The 17,634-nt window shown below is 46.4% G+C and overlaps 1 protein-coding gene and 1 long non-coding RNA gene across 2 annotated transcripts in view; both read left to right on the top strand.

The window, feature by feature from the left end:
- The first annotated feature begins 2,267 nt into the window (after positions 1–2,267).
- Positions 2,268–6,506, top strand: PJA1 (praja ring finger ubiquitin ligase 1). Its single transcript, XM_081081846.1, has 2 exons — positions 2,268–2,352; positions 4,249–6,506. Exon 2 carries the CDS (start codon positions 4,316–4,318, stop codon positions 6,059–6,061), a length of 1,746 nt encoding a protein of 581 aa, XP_080937972.1. The 5' UTR covers positions 2,268–2,352; positions 4,249–4,315; the 3' UTR covers positions 6,062–6,506.
- A 6,040-nt stretch (positions 6,507–12,546) lies between these two features.
- LOC308510797 overlaps positions 12,547–17,634 on the top strand; it is a 266,084-nt gene continuing 260,996 nt past the window's right edge. The window contains exon 1 of the long non-coding RNA XR_013995436.1: positions 12,547–12,630. This is a non-coding gene — a long non-coding RNA (uncharacterized lncRNA). The remainder of the gene's footprint in view (positions 12,631–17,634) is intronic.

The raw sequence follows: 17,634 nt of genomic DNA, 5'->3' as shown, positions 1-17,634 counted from the left end.
CAATAAAAAAATAATTAAATTAAAATAAAATAAATGCATAAAATAATAGTGTGTATTGGTTACAGACATCTACATATGTAGAAAAAGAAAAGCAAACATGGACAGAAGGAAAAGTCTAAATGGTGCTTCTTTGGGAAAAAGAAGTAAGATGAATAGGATAAAGTGAGGGCTTCAACTGTAATATTTTACTTCAAAAGCAGAAAGATCTGAAGATCTGCAGAAAATAAAATTTGCTCAATCTGTGTGACAGTTATGTGGAACTGTGCATTTTATACTAGGTACCTTTTTGTATGTTTGAAATATTTTAAATATTTTTACTTAAAATGTATTCTTTCTTGTCTGGCCAGTGTGGCTCAGTGACTGAGTGTCAACCCATGAGCCAAGAGGTTGCTGGTTTGATTGCTGGTTATGGGCTTGATCCCCAGTAGGGGGAGTGCAGGAGGCAGCCAATCAATGTTCTGCTCTCACATCACATTGATGTTTCTATCTCTTCCTTCTCTCTCTCTCTCTCTCTCTCTCTCTCTCTCTCTCTCTCTCAAAAAAAATCAATAAAAGCATATTTTTTAAAAAATGCATTCTTTCTTGAGTACATGAATACATATACATTAGAGCAATCTTATTAATTGTATTGTTCAATCTCTCTATATACTAATTTATTAGTCTATTTGCTCTATCTATACCATAACAACTGCGGCTATGTCTCCCTCTATAATTGCAGACTTTCTGATATCTTTATATTTCTAACAATATTTGCCTCATATATTTTGAAATTACATTGTTTGGCATTTAAATTTTATCAACTATATCTTCTTGGCAAATGAAGCAATCTGTTTTGTTCTTGTTAATGCTTTTTAGTTTGAGTTATTTATTTTTTCTATATTAACATTACTATATCTATTTCCTTCTTTCCTTACTTCCTTCTTCCTTTCTCTTTCTTTCTTTTTAAAAAACTTTTTCTGCCCTGGCTGGTTTGAATGTGGCTAGACTAGAGTGTCGGCCCAGGAACCTAAAAGTGGTGGGTTCGATTTTCTGTCAAGAGTACTTCTGTTGCAGGTTCAATCTGTGTTTCTTTCGTTCCCTCTCCCCTCCTTTCCACTCTCTCTAAAAACCAATGGGAAAATATCCGCATTCCTGAGGTGAAGATTTAAATTTATTTTCCTTTCCCTCCCTCCACCTTCCCTCCCTTTCTATGCTTATCCTTCCTTCCTTTCTGTCAGTGTTTAACTGCTGCATATTTTCCATTCTTATTTTTGTTTTAGGTAAAATTCATATAAACAACATATAACTAGATTTCTGAAAATGAAATGCTCAAAATGAGATTTTGGTGTGTTTTTTTAAATAGGAAAACCCATGATGCATACTGATATATTTGGACTTATTCCTGCCCTTTGTCTTTTTTTTTTTTTTTTTAACATCCATTCTTGTTGACTCTCTACCCATTTCTGCCCTTTGTTAAACTGAGTTTTTCTCTTCATTCTACATATGTTTTAATGGTTTGAAAGTCATACATCTTATTTTCATTCTGTTGGTACCTCTAAAATTTCTTGTTCTTCTACTATGCATTTTATTTCCAGTCAGAACAAAACTTCACTGTTGTTGTGAACCTATTTGCTATTGTTGCAAATATTAGAGATACATTGTAAAGTGCAATTTTTTTGAAAAAGAAGTTCAGAGTTCAAATTGTATTAACCCAAAATAAATGGCTGTAATGTTTTTAAACTGCAGTGTATTTAACAGAATGCGAACCCGTGCTGTGCTTCGTGATTGATCATTTCTTTTGGATAGAGTAGCTTGATTTTGTGATTAACAACAACAACAACAAATTCTACTGTAAACAGTTCAATTTGCCTCAAGCAGGTAAAAAAAACAAAACAAAACTTACTGCAACCTTAAGTATAGTTTCACATTTTAAATACTTCCAGTAAAAACCATAACATGTAACAGGATATATATTAATATAATTACTTTCACATTGGACTTAATCAGAAAGACTTTGCAGATTTCATTTTATTAAAAGAAAAAAAAAACAGAACAGAAGGGAATGTGGCTAAATGGTTAACATTTGTTAAAGCTGGCTGTTGGCTACATTTCTCACTGTCCTTTTCTGTATCCTTGGCGAATTCATCATTTAAAATGAAATAAAGCTTCTGGGCCCACCCTGATTTGTCTAGAGCAGCTGCCACCCCCGCCACATCTCGGGGGCGGCCCCAGCTATAGCCACCGTCACTTCCGCTGCCGCCCGCCCGCTGTTATCTGGCTGAGGAGGAGCCAGACCCCGAGCAGCGGCTTTGGCTTTGGCAGTCTTGGCGATCGGAGGTCCCAGAGCACGAGGGCGCGCGGGTGTCCGGACTGGTGAGTGAAATGCTGTAGACGTCCTGCATTCATCCAGACAGGGCGGTGGGGCGAGTGGCCGGCGGGAGAGAGGATTTGGAGGAGCTCTAGCAAGCAGATTTTCCGGCTCGCCCCTCGGGAAGGGGTGGGGCATTCGCGGGACCTGACTGCAGTGGGAGGCCTGTGTACTCCATCGGCCTGTTTGGGAACCCCATCCTCAGCCTCTTTCCTGTGGCGTGGCCCCCCACTCGAGTGGCTTTAATCACTGAGGGGACTAGTGGTCCCAGCACTCTCCCACCTCTCCCTGCCTCTCCTCCTTTCTCGGCCCCTTTGCAGCCCCCATTTTGCAGTTGGTTTGCTGAATGTAAATTGTTAAGATTTTTAGGTAAATATCTTTTTTGTTAGAAAAAAATTATTCCCAGGGGAAAACTATTCCCCCATCCGTTCTTTCCCCCTTTCCCTGCCACATTGGTTTGGATTTGCCATTTGAACCGATAATATTTTCCTGGTTCTCATTTTGACATTGCAGCCTGCTCCCCCTCCCCTTACCTCTCCCTCTACCTCCCGGTATCCTCCCATCCCCCTCCCATGTCTCTCGCGTGCAAGGACACACACAAGCATGTACATACATACACATGCACGCCCATGGGTGCACACACAGAAACATTCCATTGAAGCCACCCCCCCCCCCAGGACTCAAGGTTCCTGTGTGGCCCTTCCCCCACACAGGACACACGCTCATACAGTCACACCCTGCAGTGCCTTTCCCCAGATACACATACATATACACACAACCTCATCCTCCAGGACCAGCCACATACATATATAAGGATATAGTCAGAATGCTGGCTCCTCTTTCATAGGCCCCTTACATACAAATACACCCCACACACCCCTCCCAAATGCTCCCCTCTCCTGTCTACTACGCATGTGCACAGACAGCCCTCTTTTTCTGGTCCCTGCAGTGCACTGTTGCCTTCCATTTTGACGAACACACACACAGTCATGGACACACCTGTCCAGTGCCACCGTACCCTTCCTTGCCTGCTACAGAAACATAAACCCAGGTGTCTCTTCACACATAGGATCACACATGCACGTTCTGTTTCTCTCATACTTATACACGCCCCTCTCCTCTGAAGCCATCCTACCCACAGCTGTCATTTTTATACCCACATCCAGAAAGGGTCTTAATTCTTTATGACACACTTCTTCCCAGTGCCACCATCACCTGCACCATCCCCCTACAAACATAGCCATCTCTCCATTGCATGATTGCTGTTCCCCTCCCACCTGTCCCTCTCCTTCTGATAGACATGTCTGCACTCAGTACACACACAGTGATCTATATTTTCCACCCTATTCCAATTCGCAATTCTCCTGTATGTCTGCAGGACTCAGAAAAATGCAGATACTCCATAAAAACCCACAGTAGTCTTTCCTCTTCCCATGTTGGTGCAATTCCACAGTACTTCACCCACCCACCCAGAGTCCAGTCACCCCCCCATATTCTGTCAGATTCTCCCCTCAATTTCACTTTCCTACAAACCCAGTTTTGTAATAATTTTGCCAACATTAAAAATGTATTCCAGTCTACACCTGACAGTCACTGGAATGCTACTCCAGGCTTTAAAAGAAAGTGAAACTAATTTTAAAGGCCCCTTATTCTTTCTGTTACCTGCCTCCTGAAGTGGAAAGAAATCTCCCTGCTCCTTTATTGTGAACTGATTTGACCTTCCCATCTCCAAAGTGTGTACAGGGAGCAGGAGCCTTTCCACTTGAACCCCAGCTTTATTGGAAATCCTCCTAAGTCAGAGCAGTGGGTCAGGAATCTAGCAGGCCTCTGTGGCCCAGGCCAGCAGGAGGGTATCAGTCCCATACAGGAAGGAGGTATGGAAGAATGCATGCCTATGTCAGTTTCAGGCCATCCACGAGCCAACAGGAAAGGATTTCCAGCCAGAGAAAGACGACACCTGAAGTCCCAATGCACAGATCAGCCCCCAGTCAAACCACCAAGAGGAGCCGATCACCATTTTCCGCCAATCGTCATCGTTGGGATGACAGTGAGAATTCAGGAAGCAGCCTGACTGTTGATAATGAGGACTACTCCAGGTACCCGCCCAGAGAGTACAGGGGTCTGGGTAGCAGAAGAGGAATGGCTTATGGACATATTGACTCTTTCGGGGCAGATGATAGCGAGGAGGAGGGGGCTGGGCCTGTGGAGCGAGTGCCAGTGAGAGGGAAAGCTGGCAAGTTTAAAGGTGATAAGCTGTATGACCCAGAGAAAGGGGCAAGGTCTTTGGTTGGTGTGCCCCCCCAGTTCTCTAGTTTTAACAGTGATGTGAGAAAGGAGCTTGATCCAGCCCCTACAGTGATACGCTCTACTGGCAGAGCTGAGTTCCTGCAGCAAAAGAGCATGGCTCCTCAGACCTCTGCTGCTGACACGAAGGTGGCTACAAAAGGCGACAGCCTGGAGAGGGACAGACAGGAGCAGAATGTACCTGTGCGTCCCAGCAGGGGTCCTGTGATTGTTCGTGCTGGTGGGGAAAACACCCCTAAGGTTGCAGAGGAACCAGTGGTGAGGCCCAAAATCAGAAATCTGGCCAGTCCAAACTGCGTGAAGCCAAAAATATTTTTTGATACTGATGATGATGAAGATATGCCACACAGTACTTCCAGGTGGAGGGACACTGCTAGCACTGGTGAGTGCAACTTGGGCAGCCGGGCAAGGAGAGGCAGAGGCGAGAGTTCAAGTGGCTACTCTGAGCCAAAGTATCTTGAGGATGAGAGGGAAGCCAGGAATGACCAAGTGAAGCCAGAAAAGGTGCCAAGACGGCGATGTACCATGGCCGACCATGACTTCTGGACATTCAATGATGATTACCACAAATACTGCGATGAAGACTCTGACAGTGACAAAGAGTGGACTGCTGCTTTGCGACAGAAGCATGGAGATTGGGAGAAAAACCAGTCGTCCAATGGCGAAAGCTGGGAGACTCTACCAGGGAAAGAAGAGCACCAACCTGAGCCAGCCAGAGTGAATGCCGGAGTGATTGTCAACGCCGGCGCTAGCCCCAGTGCTAGTGCCATCACTGGCAGCAATGGCAGCAATGAACTTGAAGAAGTTCAAAGACCAGCTCTTCAGGAAGTGGAGCGGGCATTGCCGGAAGAAGGAGAAGTTCCTTGGCTCCAATACAATGAAAATGAGAGCAGCAGTGAAGAGGATAATGATTCCGGTCAGGAGTTTCTGCATCCTGGGGTCTTCATGCTGGATGGCAACAACAACCTCGAAGATGACTCCAGCGTGAGTGAAGACCTAGAAGTGGATTGGAGCCTCTTTGATGGGTTTGCAGATGGGTTGGGGGTGGCCGAAGCCATTTCCTACGTGGATCCTCAGTTCCTCACGTACATGGCACTTGAAGAACGCCTGGCACAGGCAATGGAAACGGCCCTCGCACACTTGGAGTCTCTTGCAGTGGACGTGGAGGTGGCCAATCCACCAGCAAGCAAGGAGAGCATCGACAGTCTACCTGAGATCCTGGTCACTGAAGACCATAGTGCAGTGGGGCAAGAAATGTGTTGCCCCATATGTTGCAGTGAATATGTGAAGGGGGAGGTGGCAACCGAGCTGCCATGCCACCACTATTTCCACAAGCCATGCGTGTCCATCTGGCTTCAGAAGTCCGGCACTTGCCCTGTGTGCCGCTGCATGTTCCCTCCCCAACTTTAAGACCAAGGCTCTTTCCTCTTGGTCTACTATTTTCCCCGTCTGAAACCCACAATACTGCAGGATTCCTCTCAGAATTAACAATTGAAATGAAACCAATCAGTCCATTAATCTAGTATATCAGTTGATTTCTTGTGATCATTTCCAATGTGAAACGGTTGTGTACAATTGCATTAAAAACCATACTGTGTTTTAGAGGTGACAAAGGGAAAACTAAACTTTCTAAATGCTACTTGAGATTGCAATAAGAACATACATTTTCTAACCTGAACATTGAAATCTGTTGCATTTGTTTTTTCAGTAGATATGTTGCTGTTAATTATAATATCAAGTTTATCTGTTAAATATGTCCAAAAGGCATCCCCATTTCTGTTGCATGTTATGGGTTAATGTTCCTGTAATTACAGTGCCAGAAAGCTTATTAAAGTTCTTTTGGTTTTACATGCTACAGTGGAATTGTTTGGTTTTGTCTAAAACAATGGTACTAAGTGACTTTTTAAATGGATCCCTTGCATTTGCATCAAAATAGGGTTTTTGGTGTTCCAAATAGTAGAAAAACTAGTTTCACTGGAAATGCTGACTCTGACAACAGCAAAATTAAGGGTAATTATTTCTAAAAGGAATAAAGTATGTGTTTATCAAACTACTGTGGGGCAAAGGCTGCATAGAGAATACTCTGTCAGGAAGGAAAGAAACAAGAAAGTATGGTAAAATTAAAGAACAATGGTAGAGTAAATCCAAAATGAGTGTAGGAGTGAAGGAGTTAAAATCTCCTTTCAGAAAACAGAAACTCCAGAGGGAATGGGTAACAAATATAAAACTCTATGTGGATTATATACCTTAACACAATGACACAAAAGGAATAGAAAAATATATGCCAGACAAGTGCTGAGGAAAAGGTATAGGCACCCACCTACACAGTGAATGGGCACTAGCATTTGGCCATGTTGGTTTCAGTTTTCTCTTTCCAGTAAAGATAATTTTTTAGGTATAAGTGAAGTTCCTCACCTGTCATATTTATCTTCCTGCACAGAGGTGAGCACCCAGGAAATGGTGTGTTTACTTCTTGTCTGTTTTTAAATATATATATGTGTATACACATATGTGTACATATTGATGTATAGGTGTGTGTGTATAGGTATATCTGCATATATCTATATCTAATATAGAGTGTTTCTGTTTTTAAATGGACATGATTGATAGAATGTGCGTATCATTTTACAACTTGATTTTTTCACTCAACATTGTTTTTGAGATTTAGCCATTTTCATACATATTGATCTAGTTCATACATTTTAACTGCTGTATACTAAGTATTCGTTTGTTTGAATTACCACAATTTATTATTTATCCATCCCTATTGGTGGACATGTAGGTTTTTCCTAGTATTTTGTGGCAGTGAACATACTAACAGATATCTGTGCACATGTGTGAGTTTCTCTAGGGGTAAGTATATGGAGATGAAATTTCTGGGTCTTAGGGTTGGAAATAAAATTGTGGGGTCTTAGGGTCTGAGCATCTTCATCCAAACTAGATGTTTCCAAACTGCTTTCCAATATGTACTCATTTATGTTCCTCCCAACAGTTTCTGAGAGCTGTTTTCAGCTCCAGCAGCCTGGATATTGTTAATGTTCAACCTCACCAGCAACCAGTGACATGGAAATTAACACAACAATGAAACATTGTGTCCATCAGAAAGCAGTGTTTTTTCTTTGTGATAATATCTAGTTTGGGCTAGCAAGAGAAGAAATGGAACACTCCTGCTGTTGGTGTGAATGTAGACCACAGCAGCCTTTTTGGAGAGCAGTTTGGGGAATTGCTATCTTTCAAAATCTAAAGTGGGGCCTGTCCTTCAGCCTGACGTCAGTACTTGGGTAGTGTGGATTAATACTATGTAGCAGTTAAAAACTGTATGTACTGTTACGGAGAGGTCTCCAAGACATAATGTTAAGTAAAAAAAAATGCATACTGTAGAATACGTACAGTCTTTATGTAAGATAAAACCTTACAAAACCAAACTATATACAAAAATGCAAAGAAGTGTCTAGAGGCTACGCAGCTAACTAATGGCAGCAGGTATCTCTGGGAAGGGACAGGGGGTTAGGGGAAAAGTGTGAGGAAGGGGGCTTTTGATTTTTTTCACATGAAATAATTAATTTGCTTGTTGTTGTTTTTTACAGTGTCAGTATATTACAATGAATATTAACAAAATAAGTAAAATCAAAAATTTCCCAATTAAAAAAAAGGAAAAGATTATTATTCTCTCACTGCAAGTATGGAAACATGGGTAGATGCCACAGTTCTTTTTTGCTGCACCTGGTCAAGCTGGTATTTATAACTTTGTCCCCCACAGACATTCTGTGTTCCCCTTTGGACTTCTGCCAGCACCTCAGCTGTCATGAGACTCCACAGTCTGTGTGTGACCTTAGAGGCCCTTGCTGGGCGGGGTTGTGGTGGTTTGCCTAATATTAACCTTTGCTGTTCCAGACAGGCACCATATGAGGAGGTAGGTTAGAGGCACCCAGGAGTCCTGGTCATCTTCCTGCTCCTGTGCATAACAGGAGCCCTAATTTTCCTTTGAGTCTGAATTAGTCAATCCAGGGAAGGAGACTCCACCCCAGCGCCTGCAGCCCCTTGCTGGTGATGGGAGAAACCTATCACTGTAGAGGTAGAGAGCCCTGCTGGAGATGAGGCTCTCTCAACAAGGAACGAGACCTGGGCCCCAGGCCCTGAGTGGCCGGGACTTGGGACTTCAGCTAAGAGCATCCGACCCTAGTGTTTAGAACCTTAAGTCTGGAGGGAGGAAGTCAGAGGAGACAGGTAACACTATGTGTTTGATCCCAGGCTGCTGTGGTGATTACAGTGTGGTCCAAGCTGACGGTGCTGGTGGCCAATAGCTCCTGTGCAGGATGTGGCTGTGTCCTTGGCTGCCCAGTTCCCTTGTCCCTGCCAGTTTCTGATTCTTCAGCCTCCCAGAAAATTTCCCAAGCCCCACCCCCTCATAGCTTTCCAATAAAACTGTTCTGCTTAAATTAACTAGTGTTGGTTTCTGTTGTTGGTAATAAAGAACTCTAAATGGTGCTTGCCAATACCATAGGCCACTTTTGTGCCTGTTTTCCTAGTCATATGCGATATCCCAAATGGCCAAGGGTCAGGAAATTTCTGTTTACAGCGCAGTGGACCCATTATTGGCACCTGGAGCCATCGTTCTAGAACAGCAGGCCATGGGGGCCGTAACTCACAAAGAAGAGTTCTTTTTTCTTTCTTCATTTTTTTCCATCACCATTTATCGCCTCTACACCCTCTTCCACTCCCCATGCTCCTCCTCCTCGCAATCACCACACCACACTGTTGTCCATGTCCATGAGTTCTCTCTCTTTTTTTTTCAAAGTAGTCATTTTTGAGAGTAGGCTATTTGGCAGATTCATTGAAGGTGCCACCCGCCCCCCCATACTATACTTTTTGGTTCCTGACTGTTGGATAAATAGCCTCACATTTTGGTCACTGATTTGTAGCATAAGCTACTATATCTTACAAGAGAGCACCTCAGCTTCCTGAGGTGGTCCCCCCAGTTGGAACTGCAGCAGAACTATCATAATACCCTTCCTGGATCGAAGGCACTACCTTCTCTTAGACCTCTGTTCCAGCTAGATCCTTCTATGTTTATTCCTGGACCTCTGACCTGAAATGTTCTTTCTAGTCCTGTCAATTCTATCCATCCTTTAAAGCAGTGGTTCTCAACCTGTGGGTCGCGACCCCTTTGGAGGTCGAATGACCCTTTCACAGGGATTGCCTAAGACCATCGGAAAACACATATATAATTACATATTATTTTTGTGATTAATCACTATGCTTTAATTATGTTAAATTTGTAACAATGAAATTGGGGGTCACTACAACATGAGGAACTGTATTAAAGGGTCGCGGCATTAGGAAGGTTGAGAACCACTGCAAGAGTCCTGTTCACAAGAAAGCTCCTGAAAACAGTATTTTCTGATAGCCCTAGCTCCTTTCCTCTCTGTGTCCCATCTCTGTGGTCCCTGAGGTCAGGTGCTATCTATGTCTGAGTCATTTCCATAGTCATTGCACCCAGTGCTTGGCTCAAGTGTTCAGCAACACTTGCTAGCAGGATGAAGAGTTCCTCTTCTAGGGTAGGTTCAGGGCAGAGGTTGTATTCAGATTGCCCAGGAGAAGTCATGGAGACTTGGCCCAACCAGGTTAATCGGACCCAGCCTTAGCCCCACTCGCACCCCCAGCCTCTGTGGGCCCTGGTACCCTTCCTCCTCTCCTCCTATCACCCTCTGTCCTCTTTTCTGTTTGTCCACAGTGGTTCAGAGCCTGGTCTCAGGCCCAGGGCCTGTGTGGCTAGGAGATGGTGCTCATCTTGAAGATGGAGAAATATATGGCAACCATCCTCAGCACACCTCTCTTTGGCCTAGATTGAACCTCTGACAAACACAGAGATGATGGGGTGTTTTTCCATCTGCTGCCTGGCCTCAGCCTTTGACAAGGCCTGGTATGGAGCAAGTCAGGTTCCGGAACTCCGGAGCAATGCTTTTAGCCTGCCTTGACATTCACTTCTGCAGAATGGGACCTTGCAGCTAGGCACATAACTGCAGGTTTCTGCTGACCCCTGTGTGCCTCCCATCCTATTTCTTCCCTCCAGAATTCACTATCTTAAAGAGGGTGGTCAAATGTTAGTGAGGCCTCATCACCCCTTACATTGATATAAGATTTCCCCAGACCTCTTCACACTCAGTGATGTCACTTGGTCCACCCATCAGCCACTCAGAAGGTGAATGATAAGGAGGTTCAGAAAGATGATGGTAGTTCTGAAGAGAGAGCAATATTATGTGTGCTTGGTGGGGGAGGGCAGCAGGAGTGTCTTCTCAGCAACCCTCCCAGCCCCAGAGCGGTGAGGAGCAGGTGGGGGTCTGGTTCTCAGCAGAAGAGCCCAGACCAGCTCCAGTTAGACCTCCATCAGGTGCTCTGGTCACCAGCAGCACAGGCTGCCACTTCCCAGCAGCATGCAGAGAGAACAGGTAAGAGCAGCCTGGGTGGCCAGACAAGAGACACCAGACCTTTGGGTGGGAAGAAGGGGAGAAACCAGACACAGGACCTGGGGTGGGGAGTGGGTTCTTCTATCGGAGCTGGGGACTAGGAGACAGTAACTCCTTATAAACTCAGAAGAATGCTGCTGAAGCAGGGCCTGGGAGCCAGCCTGAGAGAACGTAGAGACAGGGCCCCAAAGGCCTGAAGACAAATCTCCAGAGACCCGGGGGAACCAAACCCAAAGCACTGCCCAGATCAGTCTTGCATTCAGCAAACATTGCTGCCCACTGTGCACTCAGAGCTGGGGATCTGAGCTGACTAGTCTAGTTCAACAAGTACAAGGTGAGCAAAAGTAGGTTTACAGTTGTAATGCAATAATTAATAAAGAATAATACAAGAATAAACTGATTCGTGTATTCATGATTGTAAACCCACTTTTGCCATACTTTTGTATTTATGGATCTGCTAGTGGAGTGTTGGACAGGGCCAGCAAGAGATGAATAAACCTTAGTGCTTTCCTCAATGATCTCATAGTCTGGTGTGTGAAACAGGCCTGTAAAGAGAGGACTACAACCTTTTGTGGGCAGTGCTACATGGAGGCAAACACAAGGTGACCTGGGAGCAAATATCCTGGCTCGCCATGCTGGGAAGGGAGGCTGGTCACTGGAGGCATCCTGAGTGAGGCCACTTGGAAAGCATGAGTAGCCATTAGCCAGGTAAAAAAGGGAGGGTAGGCTGGGCCTTTTGAAACACTGTCAGTGGGAGTGTTGATTGTTTTCTTGGAAGGGCCCGTTAGTGAAATATGTTAACATTTAAAATCCCCACACTGTGTGACCCAGCAATTCCACTAAAATTTCTCCTACCTGAGCAGAAGTACAAGGTTGTTTGTTCAAGGATATTGGCTGTTGCATTGTTTGTAGTAGCAAGAGACTGGAAAGCATTTCAATGTTCATCACTGGGCCCTGCTTACATAAATGATAGCACAGCCATCAGATGCTTTGCTAGACAGCCCACAGCCAGCATGCTTCAGATCCACAGCTATTACAGTACAAGAGTATCCAGAAACCAAGAAGTTACACGAGTGAGGCACAGAACAACGGGCACAGCTATCACACATATTCACAAGACGTACATACGCATAAATACTGCCTATCCCTAGAATGTATCTGGAAAGATACACAAGAAACAGGTGCTGAGGTCAGGGGTGAAAAGGAGCCTCACTTTTAACTGTATGCCCTTTGTCCCTTTGGAGTTTTTGTTAATTTGATTTTTTAAACCATGTGTAGACTTGGGTGGAGGGGAGACAGAGAGAGAGAAAGAGAGTGAACAGAGGTGGGGTAGTGGATGTATGAAATAGTATGATAATATGGCATGTGTGCATGACACCCTGGGAACCAGAAACTTTGACCCAAGCTTGCCTGATAGGGAGAAGAGGAAACACAGTCCAGCTGGCTCATGAGGACATGGAGTGAGGACTGAAGGGTGGCCCCATCCCTGGAGCGGGTCCACTACCATCTCAGGTATGTGAAAGACACCTCCAGATTGTATATGTGTGAAACAGAGATATCAGGAAATCACCCATCATGTGATCTAACAGTGCTTCTCTCTCAATGGGGGATTAGAGGTCATTTTAATTATTTTCCATTTGGAGGGCATTTCTCAAATTCTCTTCAACAGGCAAGTGACCAGGGAGAAAAAGTAAAACTAAAATTGGACTGGTACTGGAACACTGACTCAAGCCTCTGAAGGCCGGCTCTTCCTGAGGGAGGCCAGGCAGGCCCTGGCAGCCACCCCAGTCCTGGTCAATGGGGCTATTGGAAAGACCTGCCATCGAAACAGTTTTCATGCTGCCCTGGCTGGTTTGGCTCAGTGGATAGAGTGTCGGCCTGTGGACTGAAGGGTCCCAGGTTAGATTCGTTCAAGGGCACATGCCTGGGTTGTGGGCTTGATCCCCAGTTGGGGGCGAGCAGGAGGCAGCCGATCAATGAATCAATGATTCTCATCATTGATGTTTTTATCTCTCTCTCCCTCTCCCTTCCTCTCTGAAATCAATAAAAATATTTTTAAAAAGAAGAAACAGTTTTCATGTTAATTAACTGTGAGTGGTGAGCAAGGCACATACTCTCTTTTTTGCCTGAGTTTGCTTATTTATAAAATGGGACAAAAGAACCCCTATGTCATAGGATGGGTGGTTGGACTGAGCAAATTAAATAATGGATGGACAAAGTCTGCTATATGAGCATCAGGGGATGGTGGTTGTTGGTTTTTCCCATTTCTCCTGGCTCTCTTTTTCTGGGCTGGAGCAGCAGGAGTGCAGGGCTCAGAAGACCCCCTCTACACACATCGTTCTCTCTTCAGCAACTTAGCAAGGCTCCGGATGCCTTGCCCGATCTGGAGAAAAATACTTAGCAGGGAGTCCAACATTGCCTTTGGAAGCGGAGTGTGGCAAGAGGGGGAGGAGGAGGAAGCAAAATGTTTGCTATTTTTTTCTGTGCAATTGACTCTGCCGGCTGAGATTCTTTGCTCACCGCTGTCTGTGTGCACAGATGGCGGCTGAGCCCCTCTTGGTGAAGGGTTTGGCTTCCTGTGGAGCATGCCCACCCCTCCAGGCCCACTCAGGAATGTGGGCTGTCCTGGCTGGATGGGCTCTGTGTCTGCCCTGGCCCCTCCTTGAGCCTCAGTGTGACCCCCTCCTCAGGCCTAGATGAAGGAGCTTCTGTGTCAGGGGCCCTGCCTGATTAGGCATGGCTGCCACATTGACTCCTCCCTCACAGGCTGGGCACTAGGAAAAGAAAAGCCCAAGGCTTGCCAGAGTCCTCCCAGCTAGGAGAGTGGCTGCCCTGGATGGAGCTCAGCTGGGTCTGTGGGGGTCAGAAGTTCCTGCTGGCCACTTTGTTCCTAAGAGGAGGAGTCCCAGGGTGCCAGGGTCAGGCCAGTGAGGGGTGGGGGCCTCTGTGGCCCCAGTCCCGGGGCTGTCAGCCAAAGCCTAGAACATACACATTTTCTGATTGATCTGAAAGACTCCAAATCCTGAGCTAGTGTGGGTTCTACAGAGGTAGAGCTGGTTCATGGACTGTAAGGTGAGGTAGAAATGGCAAGGCCCACCATTACCAGAGGGGTGTGAACCTCGTGGGACTGCTGTGAAGATTGCATGCGGGACTAGTGCAGTGGCAGTATGAAGGGGACACTCTAGAATTGACATTTCCTTCCTATATTTATTAATTGCTTCCCTTTGTGGAGCACTGGGGAATCCAGAGATGACCAAGATGGTCTCTGACCTCATGCAATCTCAGAGTTTTGAATCCCCAGGGCCTCTAGCCAGACTTAACCTTAAGGCCTGTTTTTGACCTGGGGTTCTGACCTGTCCCTGAGACTCTGACACTGCTCAGGTCCAGTTAGATGCCTGGGGCCCAGGCATTCTCTTGCAGGTTCAGCCTCTGTGGCCTCTGCCTGGGGCTGGAGCCCACAGCCTGGAGACAGTCCTCCCTGGGCAGTGGGCCAGCCTGCTACCAAACACTTCTGGAAGTGTATTGTGCAATTTTCACAACAGGTATATAGGAAGGTGCTTTGATCACTAGTCTCAAAGGTATTTCTTTCAAGCCCCAGCTCTACATTTCACTTGCTCTGTGGCCTTGGACAACTGCCTTAACCTCTCTGTGTCTCCATTTTCTCACCAATAATATGGGAGTTAAATAATAGTACAGTGGGGCCTTGACTTACGAGTGTCCCGACTAACGAGTGTTTTGAGATACCAGCTGTCTCTCCGCCCGATTTTTTGCATTGAGTTGACAGAGTAATTTGAGTTAACGAGCTCCTTAACGAGCTCCTTAAGGAGCTCGGTCTCAAAACGAATTAAGCTCGTAAGTCAAGGCCCCACTGTAACGCCCTTTGAGGGGAGCAGTTAAAGTGCTCATGCCTATTAAGCTCTCAATACTTGTTAACTGCTATCCTTAAGAAACCTAGGCTCAGAAAGGGAAATGACCTACTTAAGCTAATCAGGGCTCTCTTGGATTTCCCATACTGACTTCTTGACGGGGCATTGCAAGCACCTTCTGCCAGATCCAACTCACTGCCTCCCAGACAGGCCTCCCTCTGGGCTCCTATAACTCGGTCTATCATCAGGCCTTGCTTCACTCTATACTTAATAAAAGTAATGATGCTAATAGAACTCTGTGCTTGCACTTTAAAATATTGGTCATATTCAATCCTTTGAGTACCTCTATGAGGTAGGTGCTATAATCACCCCCCCCCCCATTTTCCCTGTAAGAAAACTGAAACATAGACAGATTAAGTGATTTGCCCAAGGCCACATAGCTATAAGTGGTAAAACCAGAATCCAAACCCAGGCAGGTTGGCTCCAGATACACTGCTTGTATCCATTATGCTCTGGAGTTTTAGTCAGCCTCACCCTACTATAGTGAGCCCAGCCACATTTGACACAAAACTCCTCGGGAGCATGAGCCAGATCTAATTTGTTCACAGCTCAATGGCTAGCACAGTGCCTGGCACATGGTAGGTGCTTAATATATAATTGTTAAATGAGTGAATGCATGAAACTAAAATAGGGTGTCAGCCATGGGGCGGGAGAAAAAAGATAGACTGGAGAGATAAAAGAACTGACCAGATTAGAGACTGATCCAATTGGGGATATGAGGAAGTCTTGGATGATTCCCAAGATTTGGGCTTTTGGGTGACTGGATGATGAGGTCATTTACTGAGATAGGGACCCTATAGGAGGGTCAGAATTCAGGGGTAGGAGACAGGCATTGATGAATTCCGTTTAGGATATTGAGTTTGAGGTGCTTTTAAGACATGAAGGAGATGTCCAGGAGGTTGTAGGGCACAGGGGTTGGAGCTTAGAAAAGGGATTTGGGCCTCCTGCCCAGCTCCCTCCTAATGACCCGCCCCCTTCAATCATACTCTAAACCACTGGCCCAGCGGCCTTTACTCTTCCTACTGGGAAGGAAAGGAAGGGATCTTTGATGGTGGGAATTTTTTTTTTGGGGGGGGGGGACTTTTCTAAACCAAACAAACGCACACACAGTGCCTGCTTGTTGAGGATCAGCTTGCCTGGCTCTGGGCACATGTAGGCTGACTTCCAGGGTAGACCCCCTCCCACCACCCGCCGGCCCCTGCCGCCTGCTCCCTGCCAAGGTGAGCTCTGACAGGGCGACTTGTCATCTTTTCAACACCTCATTTTTCCCTCCTTACTCACTGCTCGGGGAGAGGTCCTTCCTGTTTGCACACCTCGGGGGCTAGGCCAGGAGGAGGAACAAAAACAGCCTTCATGGGGCAGGGGGAGGGGATGGCAAAGGGAGAAGGCTGAGGGGAGAAGAAGAGGGGGAAGAGATGGAGGGGAGGAGGAGGGGGATAAGGAGAAGGTTAAGGACCCAGCTCCTGCCTCCCCTCAGCCAGCCCATCACACACACACACACACACACACACACACACACACACACTCACCTAGGAGCCTGATTGCCAGGTCAACCCAAGAAGGTTAGGATTCCAGCTAGGTTTAGCAACTAGTTATCACATCTTCCCTACCTAGAGTTGCCCAACCCAAAACACCCTGCTCTATCCCCACCCCCAGCCAGCCCAGGCCCAGGGCCTTTTTTCCCAACTCCCTCACCCTCTATCTCTGAGTGTCCAGCTCAGTTGGCCTGCGACCTCTGGCACCAGGCCCAAGGCTCCCTTAGTGCCCCATCCCCACTCCTGGCAGGTCTCCTCCTGGGAGCCCCACCCCCTGCAGCAGGGACCACAGGTAATCCCTTCCCTCTTCCTGCTCCTGCAGCTCCAGCCCCTTCCAATTAGCGGAGTCTCCCCTCTGCTGGGAAAGGCTCCCCCCCTCCCCTCCTGCCGCACCAGTAGCCATTCGGCTCCCACGTGGGGAGCTGCTCCCAGGCCTGGCTGCCTCATTCACTGAACCCTCCTCCATTGTCTGAGGCCTGTCACTCACACAGGGCATTAGCATTTCTAAAGCCCGCTTCTCCGAGTTGCTGCTTAGGCACAGTCTGGGCAGAGGAACTGAGCCCCATAGAACAAAAATTACAACTAACCTTCAAGAGCACTTTAGAGTATATAATTCACATTTCTACGTAGGCATTTCATTTACTTCTCACAACGGCCCTCAGCTGTAGGACACTGACATCCGGAGAAGTTTGGTGAGTTGCTCAAGGTCACAAAGTAATTTCTAAAGCCAAGATTTCAACTCAGGTTTATCTGATGCCAGAGGCCACATTCTTTCCACTAACCCCCACCCCCCACCCCCTTGCCTCTGTCAGGCTGAGCTCGCTTCTGCTTGGCTGGGCTTTCTTAAGAAAAGCCCTTGGCAGTAAGGTGAGCATGGTGGTTTGAGGCTCTTGGGGAAGAAGTGCTGGATTCAGCCTACAGAGGAGGTCCTGGGTGGTACCCTATATAGGCAGTGACTCCTTTAAGCCAACACCTAGGGAACATGGTCTGGCCTAAAATGCAGCATGCGGAAGTGGTTACAGGCTCCAGAGCCAGATGCCAGGTTCATATTCCAG

The sequence above is a fragment of the Myotis nattereri genome, assembly GCF_964212035.1.
Source record: "Myotis nattereri genome assembly, chromosome: X".
Classification (NCBI taxonomy): Eukaryota; Metazoa; Chordata; class Mammalia; order Chiroptera; family Vespertilionidae; genus Myotis; species Myotis nattereri.
This window is presented reverse-complemented; position numbering and strand designations above follow the sequence as displayed.